The 15,802-nt window shown below is 37.2% G+C and overlaps 1 protein-coding gene across 2 annotated transcripts in view; it reads right to left on the reverse strand.

Annotated features, from left to right (window-relative positions):
* The window catches only part of FCHSD2 (FCH and double SH3 domains 2), a 287,876-nt gene that overhangs the window by 18,192 nt on the left and 253,882 nt on the right, over positions 1–15,802 (reverse strand). For both annotated transcript variants that reach the window (XM_059410167.1, XM_059410160.1), the window contains one exon: positions 8,186–8,347. In XM_059410167.1, coding sequence (XP_059266150.1) covers positions 8,186–8,347 — 162 coding nt within the window. The remainder of the gene's footprint in view (positions 1–8,185; positions 8,348–15,802) is intronic.

A 15,802-nucleotide genomic window follows, 5' to 3' on the forward strand; every position in this document is an offset into this window, starting at 1 on the left:
ATTTAAGGAAGAAAAAAATACTACATGATTTTACATTAAGCTTCCAGAAAATAGAAGGGGAAGGAATACTTTTCAAATCATTGTAAGACAAACATTACAAGAGAAAGAAAAGAAAATTATAGACTAGTATCTGCCATGAATAGAAATACAAAAATGCTTATGGAAATTTTGACAAATCAATTCCTCTAAATACATAAAGGGTAATATATCATGATTCAAGTGGAGTTTATTAGTAATCCAAAGTTGGTTTAATAGCTGAAAAATTATCAATGCAATCTGTCATATAAGCAAATTGAAGAGAAAAATCATTCGACAAGATCCAACATTCATTGCTATCAGCAAACTGAATAGGAATAGAGGAAACTCCTCAACATGGTAAAGGGCATCTAAAAAAACCCTACTGTTAACATCACGCTTAATGATGAAAGACTGAATGCTTTCTCCCTAAGTGCAGAAACAAGGCAAGGACATCTGTCAGCTCTCACCGCTTTGATTCAGCATTGTACTAGAGGTTCTAGTTGTTACAGTAGGGGAAAAAAGGAAGCAGTAAAAATGTCTTAATATGTAGGTAATATGATTACACAGAAAATCTACAAAAAAGCTATGATAACTAATAAATGAATTCAGTAGAGTTGCAGGATACAAGATCAATATGCAAAAAATCACATTTTCATGTGTTAGCAATGATCAATTGGAAATTAAAAGAAAAAACCATTTACAATAGCACCCAAACCTATAAAATAATTAAGTCTGAAAAAGAGAAGTGCAAGACCTATATACTGAAATTTACAAAATACTGCTGAGCAAAATTAAAGACCAAGTAAGTGTAGAGGTATTATGTTAATGGATAAATAATGAAGACTCAACATTGTTAAAATATCAACTGTCTTCAAACTAACCCACAGATTCATCACAATCCTATTTTTAAAAAATCCTGGTAGGTAGAAAACTGATTTTAAATTTATATGGAAATGCAAAGGACCCTGATTATTCAAAACAGCTTAGAGAAAGAATAAAGTTAGAGGTTAACTAAACTGGATTTAAAAGTGAAAAATAAAAAAGGGAGAGAGAAAAAAGTTGAAGGATTTATACTACCTAACTTAAAGGCTAATTATGAAGTTACTTTAATCAAAAGAGTATAGTATTGGCGTCAAGCTATATATAGATCAATGGAACAGAGGAAAAAGTCTGAAAATAAACCCACACATACATGGTTGATTTTTGACAAATATGTGAAGGTAATTCAGTGGAGAAAGCACAGTCTTTTCAAAAACAATGAAAAGGAACTTGTACTCATTCTTCTTACCATATATAAAGATACTAGATCATAGATTTAAATGTATAACCTGAAACTATAAAAATTCTAGGAGAAAATACAGGAGAAAACCTTTATGACCTAGGGTTTGGCAAAGATTTGTCAAAGAAATCATAACTTTTAGTCAAAGCTGCCACACCACACCATGGTGTGCATGGTCTGTAAGAGAAAAAAAACAGTAAGTTGGACTTCACCAAAATTAAAAATGTATGCTCTTTGAAAGATACTGTTCAAATGAAAAGATAAGCCATAGACTTGGTTTGGGAGAAAATTATGTTAATCATGTATCTGATAAAGGGTTTGTAAATAGAATATAAAAAGAACTCTCAAAACTTAGTAAAAAGAAAACAAACAACCCAATAAAATATGGGCAAAAGAGCTGAACAGACACTTCACCAAAAAGGATCTAGAGATATCAAATAAGCAAATGAGAAGATATTCAACATTATCAGTGAAATGCAAATTAAAACTACAAGGCTATACTACTGCACGCCCATCAGAATGTCTAAAATTAAAAAGACTGACCATATTAAGTGTGGGCGAGAACACCTACCGATGGGAATGTAAAATGGTACAGCTACTTTGGAAAACAGTTTGGCAGTTTCTTAAAATATTAAACATATAGCCACTGTCTGGGCGGCTCAAAACATGAGTTCATAGCAATTTTACTTGTAATAGTCTCCCTGAAACCTAAATGTCCATCACCGGGTGAACTGATAAACTGATATACTCATACAATGGAACACTACTCAGCAATAAAAAAAATGCAATGAATTATTGATACACACAACAAGATGCACGATCCTCAAAATAATCATGCTAAGTGAAAGAAGACAGATTAAAAAAAGGTACATATTGTATGATTCTGTTGATATAAAATTCTAGGAAATGTAAGCTAATCCATAATGAGAGCAGATCAGTAGTTGATTGAAGGGCTGGAAGTAGGTGAGGAAATATGATTACACAGAAAATCTACACAAAAGCTATGATAACTAATAAATGAATTTTAGGAAACTTCTGAAGGTGGTGGTTATATTCATTATCTTAACTGTGGCAAGGTTTCACTGGTGTGTACATATGTCAAAATGTATCAATTGTACACTTTAAATATGTACAACCTCAGCAAAATTGTTAAAAAATATCAGTAAAGTTAGGGAGTTTTATTTATTATTATTTTTTTAAATTTTTATTTAAAAAAAATTTTTTTTAGATTTTATTTATTTATTTGACAGAGAGAGATCACAAGTAGGCAGAGAGGCAGGCAGAGAGAGAGAGGAGGAAGCAGGCTCCCTGCCGAGCAGAGAGCCCGATGCGGGACTCGATCCCAGGACCCTGAGATCATGACCTGAGCCGAAGGCAGCGGCTTAACCCACTGAGCCACCCAGGCGCCCCAAGTTTTATTTATTTTTTATTTAAAAAAATATATTTTTTATTGGTCAGAGAGAGAGAGAGCAAGCACAAGCAGGAAGAACAGCAGGCAGAGGGAGAAGCAGGATCCCTTCTGAGCAGAGAGCCTGATGCCGGACTGTATCCTAGGGCCCTGGGATCATGACCTGAGCTGAAGACAAATGCTTAACTGAATGAGCCACCCAGATGTCCCAAAGCTTGGGGATTTTAATGACAATGGGTCACACAGTATTTGAAGATGCTCCAAGACCATTAATTATACCTGTGAACTCCCTCCTTTCATTAGTATTTTAAACTTAGTTGGTAAAATTAAACTACTTATCTTGAGGTTTGGATTAATATTTTTGAACATGTACTATGTATAGGGATTTATATTAGGCACTTTTCCTATTATGGCTATGCAGAAAGTCAAAGAATTTCTCTTAGAAGTGAAATTCTCCACAGCTTCTCAATGCCCATCGTTTGGTCCTGGCTGTCAGTGAGATTGGTTCTCTCAATCTGTGGCTACAAACTCAGCAGACACTATACTCGGTTTGGTATCTCCCAGCACCTAGCAAAGGTTCTCATGGCAGTGCAGGTTCAATATATGCTTGCTGAATTGAATTAAATTGATCCTACTGAAAATATGAAATGTCAATTTCACTAGTAGTATGGGCTATTTGGGTTATAGAGTTTAATTCAATAAAAAGACCAGTGCCCATTTGGAAAAACTGTAAACACATAAGTTACTGAAGATTTTTGCAGGTGTATTCTATTATTTTCTACAGTTTATATTTATTTTACTACAAAAATTCATTGTTTCCTTTCTTTGGGATTAGTGCAAGCCCAAAACAGATTTTCATATGTCAAAAACAAAGCCCATTATATTGCAAGGACTATTATGCATTAATGAGGCAGATGGAAACTAAACCACTATCCTGATGGTTAAAAATATTTAATTTCCTTGCCTTTCAAACACATTATTCAGCATGGTCTTCCCAATAATGGAAGCCAGAATTTATTTCTATGCAACTCTGAAAAATGCTCACACTCTTAGGGAGGGTGCAAAACAGAGCGGATGTCAGGATGTTTGTGTATAATAGTTGGGGGAAATGGCTGGAGACAAGGAAGTTGTGTAAACACTATCATATATAGTTTGAGAACCTAGGGGAAAATAATCGAAAGAACAGAAACCAATCTTACACAAAGAGCTATAAATCTCTGACCTAATTATTTTTTACTTTTAAGTAATCTCTATATCCAATGTGAGGCTTGAACTTACAACCCCAAGATCAAGAGTTGCACACTCCACTGACCGAGTCAGCCAGGTACGCCTGACCTATTAATTCTACTTCTAAGAATCTATATTACAGAAAAAAATCTCCTGTATGGAAAAAAGAAATATACACACAAATATTTTTAGAGTATTATTTATTTAGAATATCTTGAAGAAATCTAAATATTAAACCTATAAGAGAATAGTTAAGTGAATTATGGTATGCTTTCTTGATCAAATACTATGAAGACATTAAAAGAAAGATTATGGAGATCATCCAGCAAATTGGAATGCTAGATGGAAAAATACACAAATTAACTTTATTATGAAATATGTTTAAGAAAAAAAAAAGGATGGTAGGGGTGTCTGGGTGGCTCAGTTGGTTCAGTATCTGCCTTCACCTCTTCACCTCACGTCATTATCTCGGGGTCCTGGGATCAGCCCTTTTCGGGCTCCTTGTTCAGTGGAGAGCCTGCTTTTCCTGCTCCCTCAGCTCCCTGCCACCAGCCCTGTTGCTTTCTATCTCTCTCAAATAAGTGAAAAATAAAATCTTAAAAAAAGAAGAAGAGTAGAAAGAGGATGGAATCACATCAAGTTGTTAACAGTAGCGTTAGTAAGAATGTAAGAATGGAGTTTTTGGTCATCTTCTTCTCTACTGAACTTTCTAACTTTTTTGTAACCTAGTTATAAAACTGTTTCTATTCTAAAATTCATATAATTTCAAAATTAGGTTGTAAACTGGGTATGGTCTTTTAGTAAGAGAAGAAAGGAAAATAAGAGTAGGGAGGAATGGGGGAAAGGCTGACTGGGCTACTAGTAGTAGCAATCTAACCACAGGCTGTTATGTATGAGCTCTAGTTAACCATCAGTTGAATAGCTCTATTAGCAGACTGCTCTCCTTTTAAAAAACATTGCCATATACTGTGGTTCTTTTTCTCTTTTTCTTCTGAATCCTGTATTCTGTACTAGAGCAAAATACAGAAGGCAAAGAGTTAATACCCAAGGAAGTTTAGTTTCTTCCTTGTTCTATAAGGTAAATAGACTGTATGTTTTAAAAACATTTATCTTCTAATAAGGCCCTTTACACTGTTAATGTCTAACACTAGAATTAAACACATTTTCCAGATGGAAGAGAACTCTAAACTTGATGACTAATGCTTTTGTTGGCATCTTATAATGGAAGAAATAATTTGGTCCCCAGATGTGTATTTCTGCTTCATGCTCCTAGCCAGCTAGCTGCCAATGTGAAGAGATACAAATCCCTCTAAATTATTTCAGTGTTGTCATTTAAAAGCAGGTTAAATAAATATTGGGACTTCATTTAGCAAATCTGTACCTACGTCTGATCTCTCCTTCATTTATACAGTAGCCTCTCCTCCTTATCCATGGGGAATAGGTTCTGAGACCCCCTATGGATGTTTGAAACGAGAGATAGTACCAAACTCTATAGACTATGTTTTTTCCTACACCACATACTTATGCTACAGTTTAATTTATAAATCAGGCCTAGTAAGAGATAAATAGCAACTAATAATAAATTATAACAATTACAACAATATACTGTAATAAATGTTATGTGAATGTGGGCCTCTCTCTCAGAATATCTTATTGTACTATATTCACCCTTCTTGTGATGATGTGTGATGATAAAATGCCTACGTGATGAGATAAAGCGAGGTGAATGAGGCAGGTATTGTAATGGAGTGTGAAGCCACTACCGACCTTCTGACAAAGTCAGAAGGAGGATCATCTGCTTCCAGATAGTTGCTTCCATGGTTGACCACAGTAACTGAAACCAGGAGAAGTGACACCATCAATGAGAGGGGCACTAATGTATTATTAATAGAATTTCCACAAAATATAACCTTCAGCGGAAAGCAGGATGGCACAGGCTCTGTAAAACTGACTAGAGGGAAGAAAAGAGGGGGAAGGGATTGCAAAATGCTCCCTTCGCAGAGGATATGATGTTCCTACATGAGCTGATATCTTTGGACAGTTCTCAACACTTACTATCAGAATGTACGACTCATTGACAGACTGTACTAGGCATATCTCTTTCATTTCCTTCCTTCACACTCAGAATCCCTTCTTTATCTCCTGCTGAAATTCTTCAAGGACTATCTCAACTCACATTTCCTTCATGGGGCAAACATCTTTCCTATTTTTTCTATCTGGTACGGAGCTTTTTTGACAGCATTTCACAAAATCATAAAATTTTGGAATTGGAGGGGATCTTAGAATCATTTAACATGATTTTCTCTCGAAACCCAGAGAGAAGTGGCTCTTTTCCCAAGTTGTTGATGAGTTAGGAGCAAGCAATTTCAAGTTTGGCACAGAGTAGCCCAGTCATACACTGCCGTGTATCACTAAGGTCTATAAAGGTCTATCTGCCCTACCAGCTACGCTCTTTGCGGAGAGAGACCAAGTTTAGTTCATTTTCAATATACCCAGGAAGTAGGCAAGAACTGAGGGGATAAATGCCTGCTCAGCTGAGTTAGTCAGAAAAGGTACTAGTCTAAGGGAAATCACGTGTTTGGTTGGTTTCCAACAGTGCCACTGAAGACGCCGTAAGAAAGTTTGTGTCTGGAATTTGCTATCATCTTAAGTTCTGTACAAAAAAATAACCTGAAGCAGAGGGGAATTGTGTTAGAAGGGATATTCCATGTTGTGGAGCAACTTTGTCATATTGAAAACAGGGCAAGTTCTTCTAACCCCAAAGTCAAGTGGGTGATGTGTGCCTACTTTCCTTAGCTGGATTACCATTAATAGTAAAACAAAAATAAGCTTTTAATAGACTGTTTTTCCTTAAAATGCACACCCATACACAGTCTTCTTTAAATGTGCAAGTGTATTCCCATTAGAAAATCAGAATGTGGGCGCCTGGGTGGCTCAGTGGGTTGAGCCGCTGCCTTCGGCTCAGGTCATGATCTCAGGGTCCTGGGATCGAGTCCCACATCGGGCTCTCTGCTCAGCAGGGAGCCTGCTTCCTCCTCTCTCTCTCTGCCTGCCTCTCTGCCTACTTGTGATCTCTCTCTGTCAAATAAATAAATAAAATCTTAAAAAAAAAAAATTTAAAAAAAAATAAAAAAAAAAAAGAAAATCAGAATGTTATGTAAAAAAATTGACAAAACTTTCAGGAATATTCTTAAACTTTAGCCAGTTTCTCTAGCAAGGATCCCTTTTATCTGAAGGGCATAAGCACTGAAGAAGCACTATGGATATAGTCAGAAGTTCAGAGAGTAAAAGTTTTAGCTTTTAATTTGCCACTACTCCATCTATTCGTCCATCTGACCTTTCATTTCTTCCTTCAGCAGATATTTACTGAGTACCTACTATGTGCCAGGCTCTTTGCTGTGCACAGCAGTGAATCAGGCAGACATGGAAATTACATTCCAGGGAGGAAGACAGACAAAGAAGACAAATAAAGAAGGCAAGGACAGACTGTAATAAATGCCATAAGGAAATAAACAGGATGAGAGAGAGAGAGTAATGAGGGGGAGGCAGCAGCAGGAACTACTTTGGCTGACCAGCTAGAAATCATATATCCACCTATGTAGTAACATGGAAATCACGGAACTTTTCTGGCACTCAGATCTCCAACATGAAAAACTGAGGTTGAACTGGATGACGTCAGAGTAGAAACAGCCCTGGACTTGAAGCAGGAAAACACCAGCTTGAGCTGTGGCCTTCTTTGTCACACCATCCCTGCCCTGTGTCTCGGACGATGATACAGTGAGCAGAGCGTGAAAGCCCTTGCAAATCAAACAGATTAAATAAGCCACAGACCAGAAGTGTTCCCTTCCCTTCTTTGAGACTGTTTATGACTCTCTGCATCTTAGTTTTCATTTGTACCTAGAGAAGATCTCTGAGCACTTCAGAAACTCTAGATTAAAATTTTTACTCTGCTACTTCTGGACAAGAAGCATCTCTCTTCATGAATGGGATAAGGAGTTTGGTAAAGTGGTACGGGTAAACCAACAAGAGATAATATGTTCTTCACTGCACGGTAAAAAAAAAAAAAAGCATGACTTTTTTCCTCTTGCTGTACCAAGTTTAACTCAGTGATAGGGTAAGGCAAAGAAACCAAACTGCTAGCAAGACCACTATTTTTTCTTTTAAATTTTGGCTATTTTCAGGTTTGGTTACACAGTCAGAGAATGGCATCCTTCAACTGTCACAGCCATCACAGCCAAGAAGAGAAACCCTACCGAGTGTAAAGTGCCGTTGTTTGTCACTGCAGGAAGGCGAGCCCATCGTTCATTTTCCAGTTCTTCCATTACTTGATTCATTGCACTCTTCAGCCACGTGTCCACAGAAACACCGATCTGCTTTAGCAGGTCCAGCCGGGCTTCAGCTTTCAACTTAATTATCTAAGAAAACCAAGAAAGTGGTCAGAAATCCAGGCATTTTTTCCTCCCTCAAATCAATGTGTGTGTTTTTTAAAAGTTGTTTCTGATTTACTGATTAGAATGATCTTGATATTTACTAGCAATGCTACCTTGGGATAAATGTTAACTTTTCACGTGGAGAGAAGGGAGGAAACCTGGAACAGAAATGAGGGTAAATGGCACACCTTCATTTTGACAAGCTACATCAACAGAACTTATGTCCGGGAGGATACACCATAAAGTCTGCATTCTTTTCCTTTTAATAAGGCTACACCTCAGACATCCTAAAATCCAGCATGTTCCACAGCCTTCTAACCCATCTCCTAGACTTACAAGTTTTCAAATGATCTCATCATGTCACTCCCCTGGTTAAAAACTTCAGTGACTCCTGACTGAACTACTGGGTAAAGATCTGAATTAAATTACGGTGTAGTTGTCAGAAACAGTAAGAGATAGAAAACAAAAAGTTCCTAGTCTCCAAATTCAAGGAACTGAAAGACTGCTTGTTCTCTGACTCGTGTTCCAAGTCATAAGCAAGTAACCACAGAACCAGTTTGAACCTGTCTGGATCCAGCAGCCGAGCCTGGAAGCCAGGCAGGGACAGCCTCACACCAGCCACCACCAGTAGTCAGGTTCCCACTCCTGCTTCCCACAGCCCACCCATCTCTAGATAGCACAGCTGCAAGTGAACCAATCCGTAAATTTTGAAAATCTGCCAATCCCTGAAATCCACATTTCTCAAAACCCTAGATATTAGTTGTTTCTTCAGAGAGACTGTATTTTTAAGTATCATTCTCTCTTGCTTAGCAAGTAGTAAATTCAGCTTCATTGTTCTGCATAATAGAGAGATGGTCTCTTCCTTCAACATGTGAAGACTCCAGTGAGAAGATTTGGCTTGTTTGATAAATTTCAACCTTCACTTCATGGCCTTTCTATGGGACTTTTGGACCAACGAGTGTGTTCACTGAACCCTGCTGGTGTGCAATTCTGACCACTCTCTGGATTCTCAGCTGCAGAAGCTGGTATCAAATTGATCTGAGCTCTTCTATTAGCACCTGGTTGGCTCCCTTGGTAGAGTATGTGACTCTTAATCTCAGAGTTGTGAGTTCAAGCCCATGTTAGATGTGGAGCGTAGGAAAAAAAAAAGTGACCTAAGCTCTGACTTGTTTCACTTGAGCTCTCATTGCTGAATTTATTTTGTATTCCTAAGATTTTTAAGCATACAGATTTTTAAAAATTGAGATAAAATTGGGGCACCTGGTTTAGTGGTTTAGTTGGTTAAGCATCTGACTTTGGGTTTTAGTTCTGGTCATGATCTCAGGGTTGTGAGACTGAGCTCCACATTAGGCTTTGCACTCAGTGGGGTCTGCTTGAAACTCCCTCCCACTCCTTCTGTTCCTCCCCCTCCCCCTACTCTCTCTCTCTCTAAATACTTTAAAAAATGAGATAAAATTCATGTTACATAAACTGCCATCTTAATAATTTTAAAGTGTACAATTCAGTGGTTTTGAATATCATACAGATCCTTATATAAAGTAATTCAAGTTTTTAGCTTGGAGGTATGCAATTTGGTAAACAGCCTTGCAAAAATATATTTATTCTTGGGGCACCTGGGTGGCTCAGTGGGTTAAAGCCTCTGCCTTCGGCTCAGGTCATGATCCCAGGACCCTGGGATTGAGCCCCGCATAGGGCTCTCTGCTCCGTGGAGAGCCTACTTCCTCCTCTCTCTGCCTGCCTCTCTGCCTACTTGTCATCTCTGTCAAATAAATAAAATCTCAAAGAAAAAAAATATATATATATATTTATTCTTCTAATAATTATTTTGGCAATAGCTTTACTGAGCTAAAGCTTACATATACTATAAAATTCACCCATTTACAGTGTACAGTTCAGGGACACCTGGGTGGGTTAGTCGGTTAAGCGTCTAACCTTGGCTCAGGTCATGACCTAGGGTCCTGGGATCGAGTTCCACATCAGGCTCCCTGCTTGGCGGGGAGCGTGCTTCTCCCTCTGCCTGCCTTAGTGCCTGCTTGAGCTCTCTTTCTCTTGCTCTCTGACAAATAAATAAAATCTTAAAAAATAAAATAAAGTGTACATTTCAATGACTAAGGGTATATTCACAGGTATGTGCCACTATCACCACAATCAATTTTAAAACATTTTAATTATCTCCACAAGAAACCCCACAGGGTGCCTGGGTGGCTCAGTGGGTTGAGCCGCTGCCTTCGGCTCGGGTCATGATCTCAGGGTCCTGGGATCGAGGCCTGCATCAGGCTCTCTGCTCAGTGGGGAGCCTGCTTCCTCCTCTCTCTCTGCTTGCCTCTCTGCCTGCTTGTGATCTCTTTCTGTCAAATAAATAAATAAAATCTTAAAAAAAAAAAAAAAGAAACCCCATAATCCTTTAACCATTGCTCCCTTATCCCTATTCCAGTTACTATTCTACTTTCTCTCTCTACAGATTTGCCTATTCTGAACATTTAATATAAATAGAACCATATAATATGTGGCCTTTTGTGTCTGGCTTCTTTCACTCAGCATTGTGTTTTCATGTTGTAGCATGTATGGTGTAGTGTGTGTATTTCATTCCTTTTTATGGCCAAATAACATCCTGATTCTAGCAGAATCAAATTACCAACAACTTTAGCTATTTGTCAGCTGATAGACACTTGGATTATTTCAATTTTTTTGCCTAATATGAATAATGTGTCTTTAAACATTAGTGTATAAGTTTTTGTGTAAACATGCTTTTATTTCTCTGTATGTGTGCATATACTTCAGACTGAAATTGCTTGGTCATAAAATCATGCAATGTTTAGCCACTTGGGAAAATGCCAGATTGTTTTCCAAAGCAGCTGCCTCATTTGACAATCCCACCAGCAGGGTAAGAGGGTTAGCGTTTCTCCACATCCTGAAAGATACTTGTTAATGTCTGCCTTTTCGATTATAGTCATCCTAATGGGTGTGAAATAGTTTCTCATTGTAGTATTGATTTGTATTTCCTTGATGACTAATTATGTGAAGCATCTTTTCATGGACTTATTAGTCATCTGTCTATCTTCTCAGAGAAATGTCTGTCTATTCAGATACTTTGCTCATTTTTAAAATGGGTTGTCTTTTTAATGTTCTTTTTATTTTGTCTTTGTCTTTATTCTAAGAGTTTTTCTGTATTCTAAATAAAAGTCTCTCATCAGACACATGATTTACAGATATTTTTTCCCATCCTGTGGGTTGTCTTTCATTTTTTTAAAGACTTTTTATTTATTTGACAGAGAGAGAGAGTAAGCGCGTGCATACAAGGAGGGGGAGCTGCTGAGAGAGAGGGAGAAGCAGGCTCCCCACTGAGCATGAAGCTCGACATGGGGCTCAATCCCAGGACCCCAGGATCATGACCTGAGCCGAAAGCAGATGCTTAACCAGCTGAGCCTCCCAGGTGCCCCTGTCTTTCACTTTTCTTGTTAAATTTTATCTTTTATTTTTATGTCTACTCGATCTTTTTTTTTTTTTTTTTTTTACTTTTAAAAAAAATTAACATAAAATGTAGTCTTTGTTTCAGGGGGACAGGTCTGTGATTCTCCAGTCTTGCACAATTCACAGCGCTCACCATAGAACATACTCACCCTTCCCAATGTCTGTCACCCAGCCACCCTCACTTTCTTGATTGTATCTTTTGAAGAAGAAAGTTTTTAATTTTGATAAAATCCAATTTATCTATTTTTTTCTTTTGTTGCTTGGGCTTTTGGTTTCATATCTAAGAAATTAATCGAAGGTCACAAAGATTTGCTCCTATGGTTTCTTGTGAGTGCTTTATAGCTTCTGCTGTTATATTTAGGTGTTTGATCATTTCAAGTTTATTTTTGTATATGGTATGAGGTAGGGGCCCAACTCCATTCTTCTGCAAGTAAATATCCAGTTGTCTTTGCACCATTCTAGTATGCATTTTAAACAAATACAGGCAATAAAATGTTCTAGGAAAGAAGAGTGAACCAACAAACTCCTTCTTGGAAATAATAAATCTAAGTCATTTAACTGCAGAAGCAGAGATACACAACAAAAAAGGAGAAAGAGCGAGAGCAAGAGTGAGAGGGAGGGAGAGATATATCAATATATTCTGTTTTTTCAATACCAAGTAATTTCATTTTCATAAGACGTATTTTTGTCAGTACTTTAGCAAATGGCTGATGAGCATGGCATTTGCAAAAGTTAGATTTTTAGATTATAGCTCTAGAATAATCATAGCTATCTTTCCTCCAGAGTTCCAACTGTTTATATTTTATCAACTATTTAAAAGAAGAATTTTCCAGGGTTTTCAAATGAATTTTGATGATTTACCAGTTGATTAAAATTTGCAGAGCACAAGTCTCTGTAACTTGATTGCATCCCAGATACTACTTGACCAAATCATTTTAGAATCTGTGAAGAGATAGAGCTTTTTAAAATGATGTTTTAAAAGCCAGTTCTTTTAAAATACATAATCTTGGTGTAATAGGAAATGAATGAAAATAAATAAATGAATAAAATGATAGTATTTGCCACTCTAAATTACCTTTGGTGTCTTAAAAAAAACCACTCCAAACAACTTTTATCACATGTACTAGGAACTATATGATTATTTCATTTAATCCACACAACAATTCTAGGGATGGGTATCATAAACTCCATTTTACAGATGAGAAAAATGATTTAACAAGGTCCTAACAATTTTGGTAAAATGTTACTGCCAAGGAATCATGCCTCTTGCTATCCATGTTGTTCCCTCCCACATTGATTCTTGGCTTATTCATGTGATCTTTGATGGACCATATGCAAATTTGATTCTAGCAGAGATCTGATTAAGTGCAATTAAGACTGATTTCTGGGAATGTGTCTCCACCATCTACGGAAGCCTAGTTTAGCATATTTGAGGATGAAAGACCATTTGGAAAAAAGGCTCAGCACTCTAGCAGACCCTCTGGATGAATGTAGCTCCTTGAGTAATCTCAGGAAAAACCTGCAAAACAAATGCACAGTCAACACCCAGAATGGTGAGAGACAGTAAGTCGTTTTTGCCATAAAGCTGGGTCTGGAGGGGTGTGTGTGTGTGTGTGTGTGTGTGTGTGGTGTGTTTTAAGGCAGCCACAGATTATTGTGTCTAAATAATTTAATTTCCAAATATCTGGAGATTTTTCAGGTATCTATTATTGATTTTTAATTTAATTCTGATGGGTCCGAGAACATACTCTGAGTGACAGCAATACTTTTAAACTAACTGACACTGGTTTATGGTCTAGCTGGTCTTGCTGAACGTTCTGTGTGTACTTTAAAAGAATAAGTACTCTATCCTTATGGGGTGTCCTATATATGCCAATTAGTTAAAGTTAGTTGACAGGGTTGTTCAAGTCTTGATCCTTGCTGATTTTCTAGCCCCTCGTTCTAATTACTGAAAGTAATGTTGACATCTCTGATTACCATTGTAGATATATCTATTTCTTCTTTCAGTTCTGTCAGTTTTTTGCTTCAGTATTTAGTTGCTCCATTATTAGCTACAACACATTCAGAATTGTTGTGTCTTCTTGATGGAAAAGATCATGACGACCTTACTTTTAATCATTATAAATTATCCCTTTTATTTTTTTTTATTTCTTTATTTTAAAGATTCTATTTGTTTATTTGACAGAGAGAGACAGAGAGGTCACAAGTAGGCAGAGAGGCAGGCAGAGAGAGAGAGGGAGAAGCAGGCTCCCCGCCAAGGAGAGAGCCCGATGTGGGGCTCGATCCCAGGACCCTGGGATCATGACCTAGGCCGAAGGCAGGGGCTTAACCCACTGAGCCACCCAGGCGCCCCAAATTATCCCTTTTAATATTTCTTGTCCTGTAGTCTATGTTGTCTGATATTATAGCCACACCAATATTTTAATGGTTAATGTTACTCCCTGTGGTGAGCAAAAGCTAAAATTCTGGCTCAGTTATTTTGCCTTCCAACTACTATTTCCTGTCAAGCTTCTGGGAGTTTCTGTTCCACAAATGTATCCAGGTTTGGCTGAGAATTTGCAAGTTATTTACATATATGAAACTTGAGAGCTCCCCAACATTCATCCTCAAGCAATAAGATCAAGGCTCTGTGCTTGAATTCTAGTCATGTAGCCCCTTGTCACAAAGAGCTGCTTACTGTACATATCTCCAAATATAGTCCCATTCTTTTAAGGGACTTTCTAGTTTTTACATGGCTTGGATATCTTCCAATTCTATTAAGTATTTTTGCCCCAGGTTAATGACTGTTATCTAAAGGAGGATTAGTCTAATATGAGCTAGTTTCTTATTACCAGAAGCAGAAATCTTGTGGAGTCAGTCTACATTCAAAACAAACTGCAAAGAAATCTTAAATTTTGCTCTAGTTTACCATTAATATTTCCATTGTAATTCTGAAACTTCGGTATATTGCAGGATAAAACAAAATATTGTTACAAAATTTCGACCATAAGCAAAAAAAGACAAATAGAAAATCGAAGAAATTCAACAAAATCCTCCTAATTTTAAATCTTAATTGTAAATAACAACATGAACTCATGATTAAAAAAAAAACAACAATAAATTTCTAGCTCCGAAAACAAAGAAAGGGCCAAGACATCAATGACACTCATTACAATAAGCACCTTCACATCCTAGACCTGGGTGTCTAACTACAATCCTCTATAAACAGAAATCAGAGCTCAGTGGAGAATCAGACTTAATTCTAAGTATGATCAGGGAGAATACAAGGTGAGTCTATGATAGCAAGCCTGTGTGAGAAAGCAGGAAACTGTTCAAAGACTGATGGGAATAACATCAAAAGGACATGGAAGGCTAAATGGACTCTCACTGGCTGAATTCAGACACTATGGGGCGTCAAAGAGGCCATCTATAATGGAAAACAGATGAAATTAATAAAAATCTATAACAAATTGAGAATATATAAGGTGGGACTGACCCTATGAGGAGAAGTAAAGGATAATGACGTGAGGAAAAAATATCTACCACAGAGCTGTGAACTGAAAAATTCCCAGGGCTGAAAGATATTACAGTTCTATCCAGCCAGACTGAGAAATCTTATTGGGTACTTATGGCATATCAAGAAACTACAAGAAAGGAAATGCACTGGCAATAGGGCTAAATTTGCCCTACCGGAATGGCTATTCTAAACCAACCCCAACAAAACTTAAAAATCAAACTCCAGAGGATTAACCTGATCTGGAGCTGACATGACTGTCAGAACAAAACTCAATAGCCTTTAAAAAAGAAAGGAGAATTCAGATTCAATAATGAAACACAATTTCTACTAGGTATTTGAAAAACAGAAAAACATGAGCCATAACTAAAGGAAAAAAATTAATCAATAAGAAAGAGATAAATAACAGATGATGGAAAGAGCAGACAAGGACTTAAAGTCATTATTATAAATACACTTAAGGATTTAAAGGAAAA

Source organism: Mustela nigripes, chromosome 1 (genome assembly GCF_022355385.1).
Source record: "Mustela nigripes isolate SB6536 chromosome 1, MUSNIG.SB6536, whole genome shotgun sequence".
Lineage (NCBI taxonomy): Eukaryota > Metazoa > Chordata > Mammalia > Carnivora > Mustelidae > Mustela > Mustela nigripes.